General features: G+C 38.9%; 1 protein-coding gene across 14 annotated transcripts in view; it reads left to right on the forward strand.

The window, feature by feature from the left end:
* Nucleotides 1-26,247, forward strand: part of LOC136853158 (uncharacterized) — a 57,207-nt gene that overhangs the window by 12,083 nt on the left and 18,877 nt on the right. For 7 of the 14 annotated variants that reach the window (XM_067128481.1, XM_067128486.1, XM_067128482.1 and 4 more), the window contains one exon: nt 1,527-1,610. Coding sequence is in view for 7 of the 14 variants with exons in the window: in XM_067128473.1 (XP_066984574.1) it covers nt 2,079-9,242 (7,164 nt within the window). In the remaining 7 variants the exon portion in view is untranslated. Of the gene's footprint in view, nt 1-1,526; nt 14,329-26,247 lie in introns of those variants that run through there. The other 7 variants (XM_067128473.1, XM_067128480.1, XM_067128476.1 and 4 more) reach the window with 1 other exon arrangement.

Here is a 26,247-nt window from a genome sequence, read left to right on the forward strand (position 1 = left end):
TAAGGTCTGGAGGTGGATGGACAGACAAAGCCTGCACAATAGTTTTCTTTTACAGAAAACTAAAAGTTGGAGCTTGATCGTGAAGGAGGCAATAGACCTGTCCATTAAAGGAAGGAATGTTATAAGGTTCAAGGAAAAAAAGGAGAGGAATCCATAGATTGATCATATATTTCCCTACTTTCCTCTAAACGAGTTACCAGTCTCCACTAGTAAAGGATACAGGACTACACTGTTTTTGAAGATGGACTGGACTGGAATTTTCCAAGTTCTGTCAGATCTCGTTCTTCACTTAAGGTAGAATTCCTGGCTTCGTAATTGGTCACGAGTAACTAAGCGGTCCTTGTACTCTGCACAGTGAGTGTTGTCAAGACTTGTTTTTTTTTTTATTTCTGCGAGCCAAAGTGAAATGCAGGTTTTGAAGAGCCTGTTATCTTTCTGGCTGAGATGAGTGTTCTTGGGGGCTTACTCTGACGCTTCGCCAATAGTTTGGGCGCACAAGCACAGGTACTGTCGTCTTGCTTTGCTTTTCAACGTTGTTTCAAATTGTTTCTATTCTTTGTGTCGTTATGTCACTCGAGACCTGAGTGGGTACTCCTTGGGAGTGATTAACTTGGCAGTCTACGTTTTTCCAGTAGAAATTGCAGCTGATCTTTATCCACTTCATCATCAGTGACTGTCATTCCATTTTTTCCCCATCTGGGCTATAAGTCTACATTCACAGTACAGTAAGGGTAAATGCTCTCGGCTTCAATCTGGAAGACCTCTTACTCAATGCAGGCACCACGTTTTATACCATTTGATTTTATCCAGTCTAGTACCATTACTGTGTTACTAGGGACCTGAGTTCTTGCTTGTATAAGCCTCTAGTTCTTGTTGGATCGTATGGTATGTTGCTCACATCTGTGGAGTTCATCAGCTTGATCTCTGGGCAAAGTAGTGATTCAGGCATATTTGCAAACCATAAAATGGACTAAAAATCTTGAAAGATGCCTTAGATTTTTACACTTAAAACACCTTTTTTATATATATATATATATAATTCTGGTGAGACAGTATTAAGCCTCCTCTTCAATATCAAATGCAGTATTTATTAATATTCCTTAAAAATATCACTATACTTAAGTAAATTTAGAGACTTGTGTTTGAACACAAACAAAATGCTGAATATTAGTAGGTTTCATAATTAAAATTTTGTTTTACCATTAGCCTTTGGTTATCAATCCCGCTAATGGTAACTGTGATAGATTTGGCTTGCTTAGCCTAAGAACATTTAACAAAATAGCCAACTGGGAGAAAACTTGAGACTTTTCTTGAGTAAAAATTCCGTTTGTGTCTAACAGTCTTGCAGCAAACAGTAGACATAAGCAAATCAAGTTAATCATACTGGCAAAATGTAAACTGAATAATTGTATTAAGCAAATCAAGTTAATCATACTGGCAAAATGTAAACTGAATAATTGTATACTGTATTTATAATTGTACTGTGGACACACCTTAAGGTGGTTATGTTCTCGTGTGTTTTTCAGATGTTTATTGAAGCGGCACCTAAGAAGTTGGGCTAATCTTGTCGTCATGCAAGTTGGACTACTTTGGACCAAGTAGAAGCTAAGGTGAAGTGGATATTTAAGAATAGTTTGTGGAATGATTGAGGTGTATGTTCATTGTAAATGTTTTACAGTGGTAGCAGTTTTGCTTTAAGCGTTTCAGCTGGAATTCCATCCTAAAAGAAAGATCTTTTTGTTACCAGCACCTTTGATGTCAAAAGATTTGTATTCCTGGTGTCTGTGTAAAGTTATTTGCAGTTGTTTCAGAGAGATTTATCAACACATGAAAATTTTTCGTTTGTGTTAAGATGTCATTATGTTTAGGTAGTGTGGTATTTGGTGCAGTTAGCAATGTTTTTGTCTGCACACAAAGAACTGTAGCATGGTGTAGAATATTCGCGAGTTAGTCAGACTTTTTACACGGCAGCAATGTATGAGGAGTACTGGTAAGACGTTGTGAGGCTTAATGAAGCTTTTTGTTTGGTTCCAACCAGAAGGTTTCAGCTTCTGGGACCACAGGATTCACCAAAGCACATGGATCAGCTGCCAAGGAAAAAGATATACGGATGCAGCTTGTGCAAGCAAAGATTCAGCACGTTCCACTTTCTGAAGAAGCACATGGTAGCCCATGCCAAAAAGAAAACGTTCACCTGTAGCCTGTGCCACCAGAAGTTCATCTCTGGGGTCTTGCTGGACGCGCACACCAAGATCCACAGCAATGGCTGTCCGTACTTGTGTGCTCTGTGCAAGAAGACCTTTCCTAGGAAGAATGCTCTGCTCAAGCACGTTATCAGTTGTGACGCGGGCTGCAAGACCAAAAACGAGAACTATCACATCCCGTGTCATCCACTTCAAAGCGCAACGTCGGAATCAAAGGTTGACGACGAAGGTACCTCAGGTGCATTGATGACATCTGGTTTTACTGCTGGTGAACAGTCTGAAAGCACCAGTAGGAAAATCACGAGGAATTATAATTCGTTGATATCTCACCGAACGAAAAAAATGAGCTTTGTTCATTATGGGAGAGGACATCGAACAATCTGTAGTCTTTGCAGTCGGTCATTTAAAGCTGAACATCACTTGGGGTATCATCATTTGATAGCCCACTGTAAGGAAAAACCCTTCGTGTGTCCCTTCTGTAGCAAACAGTTTGAAGTCAAAGTGAGCCTCGCTGAACACATAAAGTGGCATAACAGGAGGAAAAAGTTTTGTAAAATTTGTAGGAAACGATTTACGTCGAAAAAAGCTTTGTACAAGCATTTCAAAAAGCACTCGAAGGAAAACCCAAACGCCAAGAATGTGGTCGCTGGAGAAGAAGATTGTATATTCTGCATGGTGTGTATGAGAAAGTTTAAGAATGTGAGCACATTCTTCAAGCACATATCGTGTCACAATAAAGTAGTGTGGAAACTTGAAGCTGCCTCACGATTCTCTCCCTTTGACGAAGTCGCTTCTCGATTCTTACCAGCCACTGATACCACCACTGAACAGTCACAGATGGTTGATACGTTATCTGGCGCACTGGCTTCTGACAGTGAGGATAAAAGTAATTCATGTAGTGAAGAAACTCAGGAACAGGGACGATTGCCTGTTGATTCTAAGTCTAAGAAAGATGAATTGTGCAGTCGTCATTTGTTAGATATAAAAGGTGACCTTCCTGTCTATGTGAGAGGAGAAACGCACCAATGTAGTATATGCAAGAAGTCTTTCAAAGCTGATTTCCACTCGGAATACCAAAGCCAGTCGCTACTCTCTGATGAAAAACTGTATGCATGTTGCTTATGTGAAGAGTTTATCGCCAAAGCTGAAGTGGGCAACCGTCGAAAGCAAGTTAGTGGCGGTCACAGCGTGACCAAAAATCCGCCAAAAAATGAAGAGAAGCAGCCATACACGGATGTAGAAAATGCCAAGAGTGGATTTAATGAAGAGCTTGAGGCTGTGCAGAGCCCTACAGGTCAGAATATCCCAGTAAAGAAATACGACCACGAAGAGGCGGCCCTTGAAATTGATAGGGACTGTGTGTGTGAAGTGTGTAACATGTCGTTCAGCATGGAACACTATTTACTTAAACACCATTTATTGTCACATTCGGAAGAGAAGTCATTTAGCTGTGATATGTGCCGGGAACGTTTTGTTGCGAAGTGTTTCTTGACGCAACACATGATGTCTCACGAACAGATAGCGGAAAGAATCTCTCCTGTTGGCTTCAGTGGGGAAAGTGCTAGCACAGGGGAAAGCAGCAGTATTGCCACAGTGGAGGATAAGAATAAAAATGCTAGTAGAGTGGACTCCAGTGGTGGTAGTTCCATAAAGGATGATAATGAAAGTGGTACAAGAGAGGATTCCAACGTGAATATTTCCACAGTAGAGGGTGAGTATGACATTGCCAGCAGATTGGACTCCAGTAGTAATATTTCCACAGTAGAGGATGAGAATAAAAATGCTAGCAGAGTGGATTCAAATCGTCGTAGTTCCGTAGAGGATGAGAATGAAAAGTCTAGCAGAGTGGACTCCAGTAGTAATATTTCCACAGTGGAGGGTAAGAATGAAAATGCTAGCAGAAGGAACTCCATCAGTAATATTTCAACAGTGGAGAGCAACAGTGAAAATGCTAGCAGAAGGAACTCTATCAGTAATATTTCCACAGTGGAGAGTAACAACGAAAATGCTAGCAGAAGGGATTCCAGTAGTACTGTTTCCACAGTGGAGGGTAAGAATGAAAATGCTAGCAGAAGAGATTCCACAAGTACTATTTCCACAGTGGAGGGTAAGAATGAAAATACTAGCAGAAGGGATTCCAATAGCAATATTTCTGCAGTGGAGGGTAAGAATGAAAATGCTAGCAGAAGGGACTCCAGTAGTAATATTTCCACAGTGGAGGGTAAGAATGAAAATACTAGCAAAAGAGATTCCAATAGCAATATTTCTACAGTGGAGGGTAATGATAAAAATGCTAGCAGAAGGGATTCCAATAGTAATATTTCCACAGTGGAGGGTAATAATAAAAATGCTAGCAGAAGGGACTCCAGTCGTAATATTTCCACAGTGGAGGGTAAGATTGAAAATGCCAGCAGAAGCGAGACTAATAGTAATATTTCCACAATGGAAGCTGACAGTGAAGATACTACTAGGATGGAATCCAACCGTAATCTTTCCTCTGAGGAGGATGAGAAGGAGACCCTTATCAGAGTGAACCCCAGTAGTAACATTTCCACAGTGGAGGATGATAGTGAAAATACCACTAGCAAGGACTCTGACAGTAATATATCCTCTGTGGAGAATGTTCCCAGTGTGAACTCCAGCAGTAATGTTTCCACAGCGAGGGATGAGAAGGAAAATAGCAGTAGGAATTCCAACAGTAATATTTCCCCAGTGGAAGACGGAAGTGCTACGTCGCTGGACGTGGAGAAAATTATTAGCAGAAGAAACTGTAACAGTAACGTTTCTGTGATAGAGGATGAAGAAGAGAATACCAGTAGGGATTCCAACCGTAATATTTCCCTCACGGAGGGTGAGAGTGGGAATGCTTGCTCTGGGGACTCAAGAAGTAATATTTCTCCAGTGGAGGATGGGAGTGGGAATGTTACCAGCAGGGCTTCCAACAGTAATATTTCTACACTGGAGGATGTGATTGAAAATGCTACCAGCGGAGATTTTAGCAGTATTATTTCTCCAGTGGAGGATGGGATTGAAAATGCTAGTCAACGGAACTCCAACAGCAATATTTCCACAGTGGAGGATGAGAATGAAAATGCTAGCAGTGGGACCCCTAACTGTGGTATTTCAACAGTGGAGGTTGAGAAGGAAAATGGTAGCATAGGGGGCTTCAGCAGCATTTTTCCAGCAGAGGAAGATGAGGAGGACTCGGCCAGTCTGGCGGACTTCAGCGGCAATATTTCAACGCTGGAAGACGAGGAAGACAGTGCTAATGCAGGGAATTTCATTAGCGTCACTACAGCGGAGGTTGGAAAATTTCCCTGTAACGTTTGTAAGGAAAGTTTCCTCACAACAGATGCCCTGTTTGAACATATACCGGGACACTGTACGATCAGGTGGGAGTTGAGTGACCGTCAGAGTCAGGTGCTGTTGTTTGATGAAATGGTTGAACAGTTTATGTCCTTTCATGGGAAAATTGGCAGAAGGTTGGATCAGCTGGTTGAGGTTTCTTCTTTGTCAGACGAATCGGCGGAACTCTTAGCGTCTTTTGACGGGAACGTAGAGCAGTATTCACCTGCAGCCAGTGACTCTCCAGCGTCCCTGGAAGACAGAACGAAACAAAGGATGTTAATTGAGCCTATTACGTTATGTGATGGGGACAGTAGAGACCACCCATCATTCAGTAATACGGTCAAGCGTGGTATTCTGTTGAATCGTGCTGCAGAGCAAGCTGTGTCACAAGATGGGTCACTAGAACAACTGTGTTTTGATGACCCTTTGGAAAACTGTTTTAATGAACCTTTGGAAAACTGTGTTGATGAACCTTCAGAAAACGACTCATCAGGTGAGAAGGCTTGCAACTGTACACATTCTGATGCCTCATTAACTTCTCAGAATTCAAAAGCTGATGGTGTGACTGAAGAACCAGTACCGTATAAGGATAGCGAAGGCGTTGCGTTGGATAGAGAAGACAGTTTTACATTTGGCAAGAGAAAAGTTTTGTGTGTAATTTGTAACGTGTATTTCAAAGCTGACATGCTGAAATATCATCTTACAATTGTGCATGCAAAGGAAAAGCCATTCTCTTGCCCTTGGTGTGATCAAAATTTTGATACTAAATTTCTGTTGGTCGAACACGCAGAAATTCACATGAAGAAGTTTGCTTGCAGCGTTTGTGATAGAGAATTTTCGTCCAAGCTTTTACTAGATATTCACTGCAAATCGCATGAAAAGTTGCAAGATGTTCAAGATTATTCCAGTGGTGGCAGAATTGCAGGCAGATGTGCAGATGGTAAAGCAACAAAATGCTTTGGTAAAAAAGATATTGGTAGCATTTTTTACCGAAAAACTTGCCGCAAAAAAAACCCTGTTGTTTCACTTGTCAGGTATGGGAGTGAGGGTAAGAACGACCATAATAATCTGGATGGTGTTGTCAGTGGTACGTATCCCGTGAAAAGCAGCAGATTTGTATGTGATACGTGTACGAAGACTTTTAAAACAGAGCATCTCTTGACCAGACATAATTTAGTCTCGCATCTGGGCAGACATATTTATGCCTGTTGTGTATGTGAAGAACGTTTCACAATTAGGTTGTTCCTGAGAAAACATATGAAATCACACCTTGGCAGAGACGAAGAAAAACCAAAAGTACCCTCTGACAATCGTTTTGTTGCCGAAGCTGAATTCAAGAGAAGTCTACATCCTTTGGGAGGATACGAGAACTCGAGCTGCCCTTCAGATTCCAGAACTGACACTACAGCGAATGGGAGTGCCATAGACCTGGGTAGGCACGAGACCCCCTCTGATCGCCGTGTGCCAACGAACATAAAGTCGGATACGGTTACGCATTTTGATAATGCCCAGAAACAAATCAAGTGGCCTAATTTCCGCATGGATCAGATAGTGGTCGTTAAAAGCAAGCTTTGTGACAGGACGAGCGGGGAAACTTCCAAGTCGCCGTCCAGTTTGCTTCATGGGGCTTCTGAATCATTAGCGCTGAATGATAGGAATCGATGTTTGAGCTCGTGTGAAATTGGAAGGTGCTCTTCAGGGGACAGTTTTTCAAAGTCATCGGGAAGAAGTGAAACTGTTAAGCAGGTAGCCTTTGGTAGTAATAGTAGTGGACAAGATTTAACAAGTGTTTCGACGAAGGCCAAAACAGGTGCTTCAAACAAAGAAGCTGGTAACAGTGAGAGTGGACTTCCTTTATCAACCGAAGTTGACAGAAAAACAGTCGGCAATAATGCATCCAAGCTGCCAGATCTCCGTGAGGATTACTGCGGCCCTCCCACGGAAACAGAAACTGATGATATTGATATTTTGCCCGATTTGAAAGACAGTTACCCCAAAGCTGCTACGAGAAAAAAGGCACGCACCCGCAACTCCGGGAAATTTCGTGCATCCAATAAAAAAAAACAACATAAATGTTCAGTTTGTAACATGGTGCTTCCAGGAAGATTTATGCTCGTCGAGCACATGAAAATCCACTCTCCCGAAAGATCTTTATTCTGTAGCATTTGTAACAAGAGGTACACATCAAAGTTCTTGTTCAATCAGCACATCGGAAATCACATGAAGACTAGGGATCGCAGCCAAGTAAATATTGTAGCGGAAAAACGGTTTGTAAATGATGGAAAGAAACAGGATACTGACAGGTTTGAGGTGGATTGCAAAGGTGACCTTGACGGGGAAAATAGTACAACTAACTCAGGAACGAAAAAAATTATTTGCCATATATGTAAAGAACAGGTGCTATCCAGATGGGCTTTGCAGAGACACAAGAATTTATACCATAGCATAAATAAAAGTTATTGTTGTATTGTGTGTAAAGTTAGTTTTTGTACAGCGGAAAATCTGATTCAGCATATTCCCGTCCATAATAAAATCAAGTGGGTTTCTTCAGTTAACAGTGTGGAGTCTTTTGATGGGGCCGTTCACAAGTTTTTCCAGTGTTCTAAGATGCCTCCTACGTCCCCACCTGTCATCGTCAAGCCTTCTGAATCATCTCTTTTAAATGAGAATAAATTGGAGGTATGTGTGGTAGATTATCTGTACACTAAATTTATAGAGGGAGCCCAAGAACTCTTGGATGATGCAGGCAAGATTCCTGGTCTGTCCACTTTAGTTCCCCAGGAAAAAAATGAAAGAGTAGATGTTAATGTCAAGAACTCATCTTTGTGCAATACAAAATCTATATGTTCATCTCTTCCCTGTGAATCTGGAATTCAAGGGCCCCGTGTTGAAATGGGTAAAGATGAACATCGAAAGTCGGATCGTTGTGGGAGCTCTCCTTTAGCCAAGCGTCTGAAACGCGCTGCCGGTACGTCGAGTAAGGCCAAACATTTGAAGTGCTCCGTGAAAGTATCGAGAAGTGCCGGGCCTCTTAAGTTCTCTGCCAGTGACTTGCATGAAGAAGAAAGTTATTCAGAGAACGTTGAGGACAGTTTTCTCTCCGATAGTGAAACGATTAATGTTGTGTCCAGCACTGATACCAAAAACGCTTCAAGGACTGACGCAAGGGACCAGGGGAGCCCTAGCGACAGCACTGTATTGAGTCAACCCCTTGACAAAGGTAACGCAGAAGGAAGCTTGGATGGCGGGGAAAAGCTCAAAAACAAGCCAGTAATGTCTCCGAGACGGCTGTCAGCAGAATCTGGGGAAATTGAAGTTGTATATAGTGCAGTGCCTTGTAAAGAAGCATCATGGCAGTCAGATCTCAGAATGGCATGTAATAATGTGAATGACGCCACGGACGATGATTCGAGCACGTCCTCGTGTAACAGCGACGTTGACATTGTATATGAAAGCATCGGGAACAAACGTAAACCTGTGGATTCCAGCATGAGCTCGTCGCTCAAAAAAATCAATCAAGCTCTCACGAATGCTAGCTTGTCCAGAAAAACTGCTCAGGAATCCACTTCAAATACCAGACGAGTATGCCCAACAAAGCTTCAGTCCCAGCAGTCGGACGTTATCGGAGCAGAACTAAGTGATGCGAATCATTATGAATTGTTGGTTGTGGACAAGTGGATGATTGCTTAGACGTGACTTTTGTTTGGCTCACGCGGGCCTGAGGACGTTAGAGCACTGGTGGTAACGATCTAGAAGGAGGTGCACTCTACTGAAAAGGAGGTATAGCCTTTGTAACAAGGTAATGGTTTGTTTAGCAAAATATTTTTCTCTATGGTGATATGGTTAGGAAGCAAGTATGTGATAAAAAAAAACTTTCCAAATTTATTCTTATCTAGTTGAGTTTTACTAATCTAAAGAGGGTTAATCATTTTTGCCAAATTGTTTTTTTATGGTTGGTGTCAATTACGGGATAAGTGAACCTTTTTATTGTTGTTCTTGATGAGCAGTGCTTTTTCACATGATGTTGAGTGGAACTTAACAAAATCAGATTAACAAAGTTGGAATTTAAAACCATTGTTTGTCCAAATAAATTATGCTAGATTATTTTTTATGCTTTTTTATTTTGAAAAATCAGCAGTTGTGTATTTCTCTACTGAATGAAACCTGAGTACAAAGACTGTATTTTATTAATAATCAGGAATTGGATAACAATATCAAAATCCAAGAAAAATATTAGATTTTTAAGGTAGTAGGAAGATATTGTACCACAGTTATTTGAGGAAATCTAGTCATATAATCTATAGTATTCATTTACAGCAATCAGATATTTATCACTTTGCATGCTAACTCTGATTAATTATTAAAATAAAAGTTATTGTTTAAACTACATTCTGCCTGTAAACCTGATTGACGACCATCGACATCACTCTGCCAAGGGCGGTTTGAATTTGTTGCAGTTCATGTGAAAATTACATTTTGGTTTTGTTGATTAGTGTACTGTAGTAGTTTTGACATTTACCAGTTTATTTTCATATTCCATGTTCAGTGTTCTCACCCATGTTATAATAATTGGCGTGACTATGATTATTGTTTGAATTGGCATTCCTCTAATATTTTTTTCTGTTCCGTTTCCATATAACTGTGCATGCTGTCTTGGTGTAACACTCGCTGTGGCCCTTCCTGAGTTCTTTTTAGTGTTTCTCACTCCTTCGCCAAACCTCTGAGCTTCTTCATTCCAAGTAGTCTGTGTTACTGAGTATTTGCATAATTTTTTATACTGAAGTACTGTATACAAGTGCTGTATTCTGCCTGTTTTACTAATACTCGACTCCGTGAATTAATTGCTGCCTGGAATCTTGTTTTATTCCAGAGAATACTCCTTCCGACAGAATCTTACTCTTGGTGACACAGTAACTAACAGTGACATCTAGTACGATTACATAGCCTGACCGCGGAATCTGAAGGCACTAAATCCCAAGTCATTGTATGGCTTGGCCCTTTCACCATCGGCCAGTTTTATCCAGCGGACTGCTCACGTGGCCTAAAGTTCTTCATTGGGCACACGTACGTCAGGTTTCACCATAATATCCAGGTTCAATATTTTCCTGCGTAGAGGTTAGCCAGTTTTCCTTCCATTGGAGTACCTCTGAAGCGGGTGCTTTTACAGTCGCCGAACTTAGCGAGCACTCGCCTGTTGATCTTCAGTGGCCGGTCCCATTTCTCTTTTGGCTGTTTATGGCCGTTAAAGTACCTTTACCAAGTCCCGCTCATCTGGGATCTTATAATAAACAGATTTCCTTTATTTGATAAGTACCAAAATTTTTATAGGTTGTGTACGGTCGTAGGTATCTCTTCAGACGTTTAACATACATATCCCTTCTCAGTCTACGTAGCATCTCATGAATTTTATAAGGACATTTACTCAAGTTATAGCTCAGAGCATTTTAGGAGCCCTCTGGCACAAACGAGCATTTCGGGGAACTTCGTAGGGTTTGTGATCAAGTCACTCGCAATAGAGGCTGAAAAACTGCAGTCCCCTTTAAAGCTAAGGATGTCCTCTCAACTCTCAGAATGATACCCAGTTGTTTCTTTGCCAAGTTCCTATTGGGTTGGCTTGGTGGTAAGATATCCTTTTATGAAGTGCCTGGAACATGAAAGGTACTGGAATGTTATAAGGTCAACCAGCTGTCAGTATTTGTTTCTCAGACTGTACTTCATTGCTATCTCAAAAATTGTTATAACATTCTTGGTTAGGGACACAATATACATTAATTTTAGCCATCATGTACTGATTTTTCTACATGAATGAAATAGAATGGTAAAAGAACTTCGTCTATGCCTTGAAGCGTATGAGCTTAAATCTTTACATTTTGTGTCATGTAAATTTTCAGATTTTCTGTCTCGTTATTGCCCATCAGGAAACAGAATAAAATCCTGCTCTCAACTCCTTTACATATTGAAGAAATAATGTAGGTTACTCAGAAGGGTCTAGGCATATTGTATTTAGAGTTTTATTGTAGTTGGTTAGTAATAGTGGAGTATGGGTTTGAAGGTTTTAACTTCGGGGGCAGTATAAGGGTAACAAGCCGTTGGTGTCTTCTTATGTAGCCTGGGAAGGGAGGAAAAGGTGCCCTTAATCATTTTTTATGGCACTATGGGTGTAGAAAAGCCCCGTAACTATAAATCTATGACGAATTTTGATAAAATACTTCATGTAAAATGTCGAATAGTACGGACACCACCCTACTTACAAACGAGTTACGTTCCGGACAACCGTTTGTATGTTGAATTATTTGGAAGTTGGTTACTCTACTCTTCGTGCCTAGTTAAGTACAGTGTGATATAAAATCAGTACAGTTCTGTACATTTTTTCATCCTAAAACACAATACACTGTACGTAAAATATCGTGTGTCCAGAATGGGCGCACAAAACAAAATTTGAACTTGTGGGTGGCAGAGGGGAGTGTTCTGGACACAACTTTTATTTGCAGTCTCATTTCTGTGTATCTCTGAATGATTGTAAGTTGAATGTTCTTAACCCTCGCAGTCCAGACTAAATATACATTATGCACACCCCTAGACCAGGCTAAATTTAAGGGTGGCCAATTTAAAAAGAAAAAAATGAAGAGTGGAAAGAGGAAGATATGCATATGCACGTGATATAAGAAAAAAATTCTAAACAATTTTCTGTACCTTCCAGGGGAAGTTGAAAGTGAATATTTCCAACCTTGTGTGGGGCCTCTTTTCCAAAAGCCAGTCGTCAAAATGTGCTAATTTTATCAAGTTACAAGTGTTTTTTCTAATATTTTTTTTATTTCATTTTGTAAAATTATAATTACAGCTCACACAATATCATAACAGATAAGAACTAAAAGCAGTAACAAAATCTGAGTACAGTATATTTATTGTAAAATATATTTACAAGATGTCATTGGATGGGAATTTTGGACGACGTTCCCCTACGACATCTCAAGGCAAACTGACCCCTCTCTGCTGTTAGAGTTGGGGTAAGAGTTGCCGTAATTCATTTATGGCCCACGAAGGTGGTCTGAGCACATTTCCTGCAAAACTCGTTCAAAAGTGTCTGACACGAAATTTTGAAAATATACAGTATGTATGTTTCCTGGACTCCACCACAAAGCTATATGCAAACATAAATGTGTTACCCACCCACAAGGGGTTAAGTAGGATGGTGTCTGTGTTGTCGTTTTATATAGCCTGGGAAGGGAGGAAAAGGTACCCTTATTTTGTTTTGATGTTACTGTGGTTGTAGGAGAGCCCCATAGCGATAAATCTATGATGAATTTTGATAAAATGCATTACATAGAATGTCAAATGCACTGCAGAAGAAAAGATGGCAATATATTTATTTTCCCCATTTTCCATTGTTCTTCAATCTTCTATTTCCCCTTCGAGGAGATGCGTCTTTCAGTCAGGATATAGGTGAGAAAAGACTGCCCTTTAATAAGTCTCATTCATGTGCAAAGTGACAATCGCCAGCATTCCAGTGTATCCGGAATACTGAAGCTCGGAAAGCCACTAGTTTATCTGTGAGGCAAAAAGATAATTTTTCATTGTTACATTTCCGTTGATATTTTAAACTTCATCTCTGTCTTGGGTTTATTGGAAAGGTAATTTTAGTTTGGTAATGTGTTAAGAATGATTATGATGTTACAAATTTTCATAGTTAAAGAATTATTTTTTTATCATCAGCATAAAGGACAAAGGGAACTAGCATAATAGCGCACGTCTCAATGGTAGGCCATTTGCTGAGCTGTGGAAGACAGTAGGGAATTTGGAAAAATTTAGATTTTTATTATGTGTCCGCTCTTGATTCCAGTGATAGGGCCATCTTTCAGTTAATGCACAAAATCCTCCTTTGTTTTTCTTCTTCGCACAAGTTTTTGAAGGTTAATCCAAATTATGACGCTAACTGCTGGGAGACTACAATAGGAACCAGTCTTCTTCTTTTGTGGATGAATTGCCTCACGTAATTGTTGAGTGAAACGTTTGTACAATGTCATCGGTTTCAAACGCCAGTCGGCGACAAAAATTACGCACAAATCCCTAAGGGGAATTTTGTCAGAACCTTAATCATTTTCTGTTTATCCAGTTATCAAGTTTATAATTTATAATGTATTAGAAAATATATGAATTTGTTGATGAGTAAACCCATGGAAATGAGGAATTTAACCTCCATGGTCTTGTTATTTATTGTTTGTATGAAATGCTGCTCTCTGTTAGTGAGAAAACTGAGCACTTGTTTTCTTCAACGAATGATGAAATTTGCATATCATCTGTCATCTTAAATTGTGATTTCTCATTGGCATCTTATACATATTGTGTAGTTGTATGTCTTGTGTTTATAAAGGTACAGAAAAGACATTTCTTAAACCAATCACTGGAGTTTGTACAGCAAAGATTGTGTAAAGTAATTGCAATACAGATATACTCTAGTAGTAGTGATTGCGTACTGGGCTGTGTTGTCCACCTGTGTGGACTTTTCATTGCTGCTTTGAATTCATTGTTCAGGATCTCTACCATGTACAGTTGGCCTTAGTATAAATGTAAGAGTATTGTTTTTAAGTGACTTTTAGTGCCTGAATTCTTATGAGAACTTATATTTTTCAGTTTGAACAATTTTTGTCACCAGTCACCCTTACTTTTAGGGACAGATTGATTCATCTTTGGTTTTATATTGACAGACATTTTTTTTTAGTTTGATTTTTATATGATTTTTGTTACTGTAAATTTTATTATATACTTTGTTTTTATAGATTTTGTTTTAATTTATTCCACACTTGACTAAACATGTTATTTGTATTTTGGTTCGGAAGGACTGGATTATTTACCAAGTCAAAGTTGATGCCTTTCTGCAGAATTATGCTTGATGTTGTTCAGGTATCGATCAAGTTTTCAGGTTTCATTTCACAAGTTATGTGGAACTGGTTCAAATATTGAAATATATTGTGTCTTTGCTCATGGAAATGCTGATATAAGGAGCCATAGCTCTAACTGCTATCACCAGATCAAAGTACCTACTCCAAATAGAATGCCACTTTGAAGTTACGTTACCGCGTCGTCAGATTGGCCACACTTGTTCTACCCATAGGTGTTTGACCTAATCCCAGTATGCAAGGGATACCAAAGTCCCAGTACAGTAAGCAAGGGATACAGAAGTCCCAGTACAGTATGCAGGGGATACAGAAGTCCCAGTATGCCAGGGAAATAGAACAGACAGTTAAGCATATTTTATGTAATTTTCCAATTTACAACCAGCAGTGAATGTCAGGTACTGAAAGCAATTTTGTCAGAATCTTTTGATGTTTTAATTGGTTAAATAATTCAGTGGCTAATATAATAAATGCAGTCTAATGCCTTTACAATCAATAAACCTTTTAGACCAGCCTTATAATGTTAGGAATACTAAGTTGGTGGTCTGGTGAAATTATTTATTAATCACGAGTTTTGGTACAGTGTAATCTGTAGCTTATGAAATGACATTTTGTGTGACGCTGAAAATTAATCGGTTACCAAGGGGAATTAACAGTGCTGTCTATGAGAGTGACTGCCTTAGTTTACATTGTCTAGAATATTTGTAATGTTACCATAAACTAAAATATTGATGTAGGACAGAATCCTTGGGTTCTGGTTTTCTGTAGAATAAAAGCTTTCTTGTTTTTCACGGTTTATATATATGAAAAATTGCAATAATGAGCTAAAAATGTTTAAAATCTGATTCTTGTAAAGGAAACAGGGATTCTTAAGCTAAGTCTTTGATGCGTGCATGAACTAGAAAGCATTATACTGTATTGTATACATGAAAACCAGAAGTAATTCATTAATCTGGTAAATGACTTCATCAACAGCTTGGGAGCAGACAGCCCAATTGTTTTTTTACAAAGTAACCTTAATCTGTCTCGGATTATGGAAGTTAAAAATTTGCCTTGGCGTCAGACGATATTGAAGTCTTGGATCTGTTTCATAAGCAAGGGCTCAGAATCTACACTGGAGGACCTGTAAGTCCTCGGCAAGTAAATCTGCACTACTTGAATGTGGTTAATCACCCCCTTACTGTTCACTGTTACTTGGTAGCCATACAAAGTGCAATAAAGATTCAGAAATTACTTGACAAGTTGTCCTGTCAAAATGATCACTCACTACCATCTTCCAGTTGGAACCGCAAGCATTTGTTTAAGAGTCCGTAAATGTAAACAGTGTTTCTGCTACTACTAGAACTCTCTCCTAAATCTGTATACTCTTGTACAACACAATACACTTCTAATTCGAGAAAAAGTCTTGGAAAGGAAAAAGGAATAGAACAAGAATATAGCAATATCCCATTTATCCAAGTAGTTAAACAACTCGCAAGAGATATAATAAGTACATAAATCTATTTACAGTATATCTGCTCAGTCACCTGAGTTTATCCTACTGTGCACATTTCTGTAACCATCAAATTGAGATAGCAAAGCCCAAAACCTTGAGAATAAATACTTCGATTACTGAGGCGACCATCAAGTAAATACGTACCTACATTGAGTAAGCTGATAACAGAAAAAGTACTTGTTGAGATTTAGTACAAGTTTCAGTTCCATATAAGTTAAAATTTGTTATAGACTTTATATTCAATATGTATTCACAAAATGTTATAGTTGCCACATGAGAAATCCATTACGAAGCAGTTTATTTTTATGAAAGTGGACAGTTTATTACTGTATCAGGTTCCTGCACTCTTCACGAACGCTAGCAGTCCACAGAATTGCGAGCTGACTTCTCCAAGTCATATTATTTACTATATTTTAGGAAAAGACAGAGCAAATTTCAGAATTAAAAACTCCCACGAGGACTTTTACTAAAATTAGTATTAATTGAAATATCGATATGTAAAATAAGCCTATTTTATGTGAATATTTGTTTTAGATACTATTCCCATGATATTAGATTGTCAATAAACATTGTAACTACGTCATAATCTGCCGTCAGTGTGATTTAACGATCAACAAGTTGTGTTCATGGTAAGGGTACAAATTTTCAATACTCTATTATGACTAATAGCACTTCCAGAACACTTATTTGCCTATATTATTCATATTAATTTTTAGTATTCACAACGTTAAGTGTACAGGCAACATAATTATTTGATTTTTTTATGCCAAGTACAAAGTTTCTATCTCAAATTCTAAAGTTGTTGCCAGGGATAAATAATTCTTTGAACAGGATGGCTGATCCAGAGGGAGTTCTGACACAAAGGAGCTGGGAGCTGGCAAAGTTAGGCACTTACTGAAACATGGATTGTTGAAGAAAAAATCATTGACAGTAGAAGTTACGGAACTAACACTCATTTGCTTATTGAGGCATTCCATAGGAATATGATACAATGATTATTTTAGCGATGAAAATTGTGAATGTACAATTGATATATATATATATTTATAGTACAGGAACTTTCAAAACAAAAATGATTTACACTGCCGGACACAAACAGTGATTCAGTCTGTCACCAGAGGGATGGTGGAATCTGAAAGCATAGACCGTCAAATAAGAGCCAAAGAGAGCTGAAGGACTTCTTCATTTCGTGTTGAATGTTTGTTTTTTATTAGTGTTGCAAATAAATTGCTCAGTTGCATTTTCCCTTTCTTCATTCTAATTACTGTACCTCATTTGATTTCAGCGAAGTGAATGCCAATGAACTGTGTTTTCTAGCTCTGAACCCAGTCGTGTGATTCCTTGTCTTGGATACTTCAGCCTTAAAGGGAGTTACCCCCATGTCTTCTAGTACACAACTTTTCAAATTCTGGTAGACTGGCCTTCAAATCATTGGCTTCCCAATTCTTTATGTTTGTATCTTTCTAGGCCAATGATCCACGGCTCTTAGTTTGCTCCTGAATGTTCCCTAAAACTCTCCCACAGTACATGTTACCCACTGTACCTGATTCAAAATCTCATACAACTGTCAGCTTGACAATCTTAGGTGTTACAGGCCCTCTCTCTTTCAGTGATCTTACTCGTCCGTTCCCTGTACAGGTCTCATCTTAGCATTGCCCCATGTCTTTCACCAGTGGAACGGTAGATGTAAGACATTTTCCCCCACCTTTTCCTACCAGCCACAGAGTAAAGGATGTTGGCGAAAAATTAGGTTTTCCCATTCTTATTTTCCTCCCCAATGAGAAAAGTTTTGTCACTGGTTTCCTCAGTCAGCATCGCGCTGGAAGAAAAGTTTCTGGACCTTGCAGGATTCTACTGCCACGCCTTTCTGGTCAAGTGGACCATTGATGGTTGGGTTAGTTGTTGATCTGAAGGTATTAAATCATCCCAGATTAGTACCAACCCCTGTCAAAGTAGAGACCTGTCAGTCTGTAAGAAGCAAACATCCCGACGTCAGTAGTTCTTCAAGGTTCATAGTACTTAGATGTGACAATTCCAATTTCCTGAGAACTGTTATGAAGAGACAGCCTTCCATTTTAGGTGTTAATGATTCAGCCTCTCAGCAGCCCCACCAGTTTTGTTGGGCCATGTTCACGATAGCAGCCTGGTCTGGTATCTCGAGTTATTTAGCTGATGACTGTCGACAGAACCGTCCGATTTTGTTTTCTTTGAATTTTTTCCCCCCTGCAGTGCCATAGGAATTCACCTTTGAAAAAAAGATCGTTCTTCATTTCTGCCACATTGATGAAAATCAGCAGTGTCTTCTCAAGCTTTTCCCTCCTGAATCAAATCGTCGTGTGATTGTCCATCACCAATCGCTTTGGAGAGGATTGTTTATTACCCAAAGGAGGCATTCTGCCTCTACATTACTATATACTAAGAGTTACTTACTTTGATGGCATGTGAGATCCACTATTTTTCTTTAAAAAAACTTAATAAACAGTCCCATAGTCTTATATGCCAATTTAAAGTGTCTTGTCGCCTGATGTTTCTCTGCACACTGTGGATCACCAGTGCTTGTACCCAGCCCGGTTTCTTAATGTCATAATCGTAGCCATTACACCACTGCTCACTTCATTGCTTTAGCTTGCCAACACTCACAGATCCTGCTTAGTATCATTTTAAAGTCTTAAGGTCTCCTCATAACCAGAACACCTTCCGTCAAAGCATAATCCTAACCTCATTATTGACTGCATAGTTCTTTCATATAGATATAAATGCACTGTTTACTAGCTATACAAGGAATTCTTATTTAACCGCCAGGACATTGGTTCTACTCTTGTCTTTACAAATCTGCTAATTTCAACCCCTTTTTTATGTACATAGAGAATTTGTGGATAAGTCTGTACATAGGATGTTATCAGTTGCTAGATGTGAGATAACCAGTTTTCTGGACCAATTCCACATAGATACTATATTCTCATTTGTGAAATAATTGCATATTCAGATATTTGGCAAGTTATTTAGTAATGTATTCCATGAGGTCATTTCCTTTTATAAGCCTTAAATATCAATAAATATCCAAAGATATTATGTGCACATTGCCAGAGCATAGGAAAGTACTTAACTGCTATACTTCAGCGCATGTATAACGATGAATAACATGTATATCTGGCTCCTACAAAATTTTGTTAATATAAACGTAAATAGATTTCAAATCTTAGTTTCTGACTGACTTGATTTTAGCTGAATACTGTATACTTTTCTAGATTTAGTGAAAACTGTATTGAAAGATAGTGTTTTTAGACAAAATTTTTGAACAGATACCCATTGCCTATAGTACCCATTTCATTTGTATGCAAAATTGTTCCCAGACAACAGTACCCAAACTTGCAGGAGGTGGGCACTGCACCATGAAAGGTCTATTGGTTTTCTGGTAGTTAAACCAGCCAAATTTTTTGGTGGTAGTAGTGGGTTCATTTGAAAAAATTGGTTTAGTGCTTAAAAAATTGCATTCTTATTACATCTAGCCCACTTTAATGGTGCCTAAATCTCAAATTAGGTGGTACAGAATCAAGTTGTCGAAGCCACATGTCCCCCAGACTCCTAGCCCTTTGTTGTAGGGTATTGGGTCTTAAACTACATTAGCTTGGCTCTCTAACCTTCTTCCACCCCACTTTCTCTTCCACTGTCAGGATTGACCCTTCAGAGCTGACACAAGCAAGAAGTTGGATATGGATTGGATTATTTTTTTTTTAGCTTGAATTAGGGTAAGGATGGATGGCGTCTCCTCAACCACCTGTAGAATTTATAGCTGATGCAGTTAAGTGGGGAAATTATGTTGAATCTTTTCTGTGGTGCTTGAGTCAGCTGTGGTCAAAACCACCCAAAAATAATACAGAAATCAAGAACTTACGAGAAGAAATCTTAAGCCAGCGTGTTACACTAAGCCTTCATTACCTTCCAGTTGAGGAATCTACCAGTTGTGATTTATTCTGAGTCAGACCTGAAAGAAAAGATTATTCAGACATCCAGCAGAAGAGCACCGACAACCCAGACCCATCTGTGAAACAGTTCGTAAATATGGAAGAGAACAAATGAAATCGTATTACAGTTTACCCCCGGTATTCATGCGGGAAGCGTACCCCTACCCCGCTTGAATAGCTCAAATCTGCAGATACTTAAAACCTGCTAAAAATGCTTATAACTGCCTATTTTGATAGTTCAAAATACCAAAAACCCTCTAAAAATGCTTACACCTGAATATTTTAATAGTTTTACCACAAAAAGTGCATTTAGTCATGAAAATTATATGAAAATACTGGAATTTGTGAATATTTCTCTATGAAAAATACCGTGAATAGGCGAATTTTCCACAAATAATGTGTACATATGTTCCACAGAGAAATATTCGAATCCGGAACCCCGAATAGGTGGGGGTCGACTGTATCCCAGTCATAAGAACAACTGCAAGAGTCATGTAAAATGGAAGAAAACTAATGGAAAATCAAGTTCAGATAAAGAAGCAAGAGTCCAGCCTAAAGAAAAAAAGAGAGCTTATAACATAAATCTCAGTTCCAAAAACAAAGAACAAACTCTCTTTTATATCCACATCATTGCACTTAACTATACAAAATAGGACTTAGTTTATGCACAACAAATAAACTCAAACAAATATTACCGCCCCAACCCGTTACAGATAAAACAAAAATAGATCAAAATTCAGTTCTTTATGAGACGACAAATTACTATTGCCGTCATTTTTTTTACATGCAGAAGGTACACGGTACTACTTAGAGACTCGCATTATTGAAAACATCACACACTTATCTGAGACCACCTGTCTATATTTGTATGAAAAAAAAAATGCACTGAAGTTTCTTCGTCGCAATCAAGTTGTCTGTACAATGTATAATCAAGGCCACCAGAAATAGATCTATCTTTCGGTGGTCTCAGTATAATGAGCCATGGCCCTTGAAACATTAACCCCAGACTGGTGGTGGCTTGTCCTATATCGTCGCCAGATGCACGATTGTGGATAACATTAACCTTAAATAAATTAAAAACTACTGAGGCTAGAGGGCTGCAATTTGGTATGTTTGATGATTGGAGGGCGTATGCTCAACATACCAATTTGCAGCCCCCTAACCTTAGTAATTTTTAAGATCTGAGGGCGGACAGAAAAAGTCCAGGTGGACAGACAACGCCATCTCAATAGTTTTTTACAGAAAACTAACAGTACCCGATTCACTTCTTAGGCTGACAGAGGCATAGTGGATTTTTTTCAGGAAGCTGGAGGGGAGTACCCCCATACCATTTGTCTGTAGGCAGTATTCAGACTTCTACTAATATGAAAATTAACCCCCAGAGGATGACATTCGGGTAGCACAGTATTCCCACTAATATTAACAATATAAATCGGTTATCAAGAGGCATTAGAAGTGGTTTGTATATGGATAACTTTGATATACAGTATATTATACTGCCATAACCCTCTGACATGCTTAACTTATTCTTAGCATTGCCATCACAAATGGATATAATCTAGGGCTTTTCAGTAGCCTCCCATTTTTATGTGTAAAAACAAAAGCTGTCATTTTCATAAAGACTTCAGATGGAATCAGAATTATGACTTTGAACTGGAAAGCAAACATTGGATACATGAAAACCAAAAGTGAAAATGCTTTAAAACTAATAATCGAACAGCTGTCATACAACGTTGGGAGCTGATCGATCAGCCATGATGTCACGGTGCAGAGTGACGGCTCTATCCATTTTAGAACATGGCAGCCAAGTGTATAGGCTCAGATCCAATTTAAAATGGAAGGGGAAGAGTAGACACTGTACCAGAATTTTCAAGCGCTTGGATAATTATGGATTAGATAAAACTGGTGAACCACTTTTCCTCTTCCCTTTGACTTCGTAACCAAATGAAATGCAATAGAGGGCAAGAGACTTCTGAACAGTTTTTTCGTATGAATCATGTTCCTAAGCAACATTTCTCCTGGGTTAAGACTCCCTCTTCGTTGTGTTATGATAAAAGCACAAATCTGCATACGCTTGCGCTAATTTTCAGAATTATGCATGTACTGTTCCCTTAAACAATATAAGTGATACATACTCAAGCCGATGTAATAGTTTATGCAATAGCACCCAATGAAACAATCCTGTTTGCTTAACCGAATAATGCTTCAGGTTTCACAGTAGAGTTGTCAGCAATGTGGTCAACGGTTAAGATTATTAAAAACATACTATACACCACAGGACTTTAACAAAATCATTCTCAAAATCCTTTTGTTTATCAGATTAGGGTTTCATTCCACTAATTTTACGAAGGCTTGTAATGCTGTGTTCCTGCTCACGGAAGCATTAAAAGAAAGGAAGATACCAATAAATATAAAGTAAATATTCCTGTAAATGAATATGGTATTACCATTTCCGAAACCTCGAATCTATACTAAATGGCAGGTTTTGTGGAATAGTAAATCTAACAATAAAGAATTTAAACTTATTAACTAAGTGTTTGATTGTAGCATTTGTAGTATGAAAAATAATGCTGCAATTGACACAGTATTGCCCCGTAATTGAATCGGTGTCCCATGTTTGACCCGTGGACAAAGAACTCCCATGACCCAAACCCAATATGCAGTTGAACATATTGTATTGGAGTGTCCAGTTTACAATCGGCAATGAATGTAAAGTACCCTACGGGGAACAAATCTTTAAAAGAAATTTTGCCAGAATCTTAAGCATTTCAGTTCATCCAATTAAATTTGTTAGTTTCAATTTATTAGTCAAGATTGAATGTATTTATGAAGAAGAAACTTTCTGGCAACCCTGTGAGAATGTGAACTCAGTTGAAATAAGTATTTGAAAGTAATGCTTCTTAAGTTTTGTTTAAAGTGTACACCTCCAACTTTATCATTTCTGTTCACTCAGGTTACTTTAACATGAATCTGTAGAAATTTTGAAAGTGACTCAGTTGTACCTTAAGATAGTAGCAGACCTACATAAAAAAATCCAGTCATGAAATCCACAACCTGAGCCCTAACTTCAGCAGTGCTGAGACAGAGCATAGGTTTGCCCTCAGACCCAGCCCTGGAACAAGTCCCCAACTGTAGCTCCAAACCTGTAGCAGTTCCAATTGGGAGCAGGTTCATGGTTGAGGCTGGTTACAGCATGACTTTATCCCTGATTCTGAGTTCTGACAAGGGCAAGGAATTAGAACTGGGTCCCACGTTGAAGGGACTTCTCTGAAGTGGTTTCCAGTGGTTCAGACTTGAGGCTTTTGGCAGTAATATACAGTATACTGTATTGGTGTTTCACTGATTAAATGCTAAAACTGACTGAATTACTGTGCAAGGAAACCAGGAAAAAAATGCTTTATCTACACCTGGTCTATGCCTAAAGAGGACACTTGCATTGAACTCTTTAACCTCTCTCCAAAAGTAGGTCTTGCTGAATTTGGAGAACACGTTCGCCTCCAACAAGTGTAACATGGTTCATGAACGTGAATCATATACGCTTTAAATAACATACCAGGAAACTCTGAACACTTGTGCTATGACAAATTCAAACAACCCCTGGGATTTGTCAAAACAAATTGCACACAATTTTTCAAACAATACAAGAAAAGAATTAAGTTTATTTAAAAGTAAAATGATGCTAATCAAAAATGAATTTAAATGAGAGGCATCAAAAAGGAAACTACCTGAAATAGTTCAGTATTGAAGTGCATGCAACAGAGTGCCATGCTGAGTAAGAAAGAACACAACTGTAGTCTGTTTTTATATCCTTCACATAAATACAAAGTACAGGACAGTGTATACAAAATACAGTCATCATAATTTGATGAATAGATTGACAATAAAAACAAAGTCGAACATTAAGCCATTAAAAAAAGTACAGTGGAGTAAGGAAATCTTTTGGCTCGCTTCCTAGACTTACGGAAAGAAATAAGCATTGAAAATACTGGACCTGTTGTTAGAATTACTGATAAATTGGTACTAAATGTCAGAAAATAAGGCTGTTGACCACCTTAATGACTGTAATACTTAGCCTGCTAAAATACTAGTTATCATTAAGTCAAGATAATCCGCACCTAAAAGACCACTTGGAATACTGAAGAAAGAAATATGAAATTACCAGATGTTCTTCTCTTAATGAAATAGATTACTAGTTTCCACTGGGTCTTAAAACTAAGCACTTAGCTTGACTGGAGTAATGATGCTCGAAAAATGCATAGTCGAACATGAGTTCTGGAGAACAACCTGGGGATAAGTGAACTCTTGGACAGACCAGAGTGTATTGAAGATGGCTGCCGACTTATATTGTTGTCACGTCTATGCGGGTGAGACGTAGTGAAAGCGGAGGCAGTTGTCGTAGGACAGGAGGTAGAGCCCTCCTCTCCTGAGTCCTTTATATTCTATCGCTTTACCAACAAGCACTATTCTGGCCAAGACCAACGTTAAGGGAAGTCTTGGGATTGGTCGGTCTGTCGTATGGAGCCCCTTGTGGGACCATGAGAGTGTGACTCCTTTTGCGGACGAACAGTGGCTACGAAAAGGTTAAAACCTGTTTTAGCCTTCAGCATTACTGCTGCTTTCTACTTTCAAAAAACAAAAAATTGAATTTCCTTGTTAAGAATATTAGAGATAAAGTAGCGAATGAATGAAAAAGCACAGGCAGGAAATAAAGATGAAGAAAAGTCATGTCCAAAGGTCACCAGTGCTGCATCCGTAAGAGCGTGAGGAATAATCTCTAAATAGCAAAACTTATTTTGAATGAGGTCAGTTTTGACAGTTGGAAGCAATGGATCTAACCACACACATACACACATATTACAGTACTTACCTTCTGAATTTTTGTCCGGGGACATTTCATTGGTAGCAATATGATATTTTTATGATAAAATAAAGTTTTGTACATACTTACCCGGCAGATATATACTTAGCTATAGTCTCTGACGTTCCCGACAGAAATTCAAATTTCGCGGCACACGCGACAGGTAGGTCAGGTGATCTACCATTCCCGCCGCTGGGTGGCGGGAATAGGAACCATTCCCGTTTTCATGTCAGATTTTTCTTCCACCTGTCTCCTGAGGGGAGGCTGGGCGGGAGACATGTCGATATATCTGCGGGTAAGTATGTACAAAACTTTATTTTATCATAAAAATATCATTTTTGTACATGAAACTTACCCGTCAGATATATACTTAGCTGATTGGCACCCTTGGAGGAGGGCAAGAGACAGCTAAGAACTAAAAACGGGAAAACAACATATGTTGTAGGAATAAACAAAACCATGGTTCTTACCTGATTGGGCAGAAGACTTCATGGATACTGTCTATGAGTCTGCATGCCTCAAGAGCTTCAGCGAGGAAGTGACCTAAGACTGACAGCCCTTCTGGATCATATCAATGGGGATAAAACCCACTTACATGACAGAGCCTGTTATGGATCATGTCAAAGGGGATTAACCCACTTACAAGACAGAGCCCTCTACCTGAATCATATCAATGGGGGCTATCCCTCTTACATGACAGAGCTAGGTAATAAAAATACAAGGAGCTAACAACCAAAACCGACCACCTGACCAAGCCTAACCTTGTTAGTAATATGAGATGAAAAAGAGAGAGACCTGCAACACTCTTTTTCAACCAACCATAAAAACACAACAAACAATTAAAAATAACACTAAATTAAATAGGATTAGCTTCAGCTCCTTGACCCAGCACCGAATCATGGATACGTAAGCTCCTAGAGAGAAGCACTTCTCATAAGTCACACGAACATCTCTCAAATAATGAGAAGCAAACACTGAGTTACATCTCCAGTATGTAGAGTCCACAATAGACTGGAGGGACCAAGACTTGTGGAAAGCTAGAGAAGTAGCTATTGCTCTCACCTCATGAGCATTAACTCTTAGGAGCTGAAGATGTTCTTCTTTACATGAAAGATGAGCCTCTTTAATAATCTCCTTAATGAAGAAAGCCTGGGCATTCTTGGAAATTGCTCTTGAAGGATCCTTGACAGAACACCAAAGACTTTCGGTGTTGCCTCTGAGCTGTTTCTTTCTCTCCAAATAATGTTTAAGGCTTCTTACTGGACAGAGTGTGTGTTCCAGCTCCTGTCCTGAAAGATCGGAGAGTCCTTTGACCTCAAAACTCCTAGGCCAAGGTTTTGAAGGGTTCTCATTCTTTGCTAAGAAGAGAGGCTGAAAGGAGCAGATTGCAGAGTCCTTCTTAAAGCCTACAGAACCTTCTAAGGCTTGTAATTCGCTCACTCTTTTGGCCAAGCAAGAGCGAAAAAAGAAACAGAGATTTTCT

Source organism: Macrobrachium rosenbergii, chromosome 26, assembly GCF_040412425.1.
Source record: "Macrobrachium rosenbergii isolate ZJJX-2024 chromosome 26, ASM4041242v1, whole genome shotgun sequence".
NCBI classification, from domain to species: Eukaryota; Metazoa; Arthropoda; class Malacostraca; order Decapoda; family Palaemonidae; genus Macrobrachium; species Macrobrachium rosenbergii.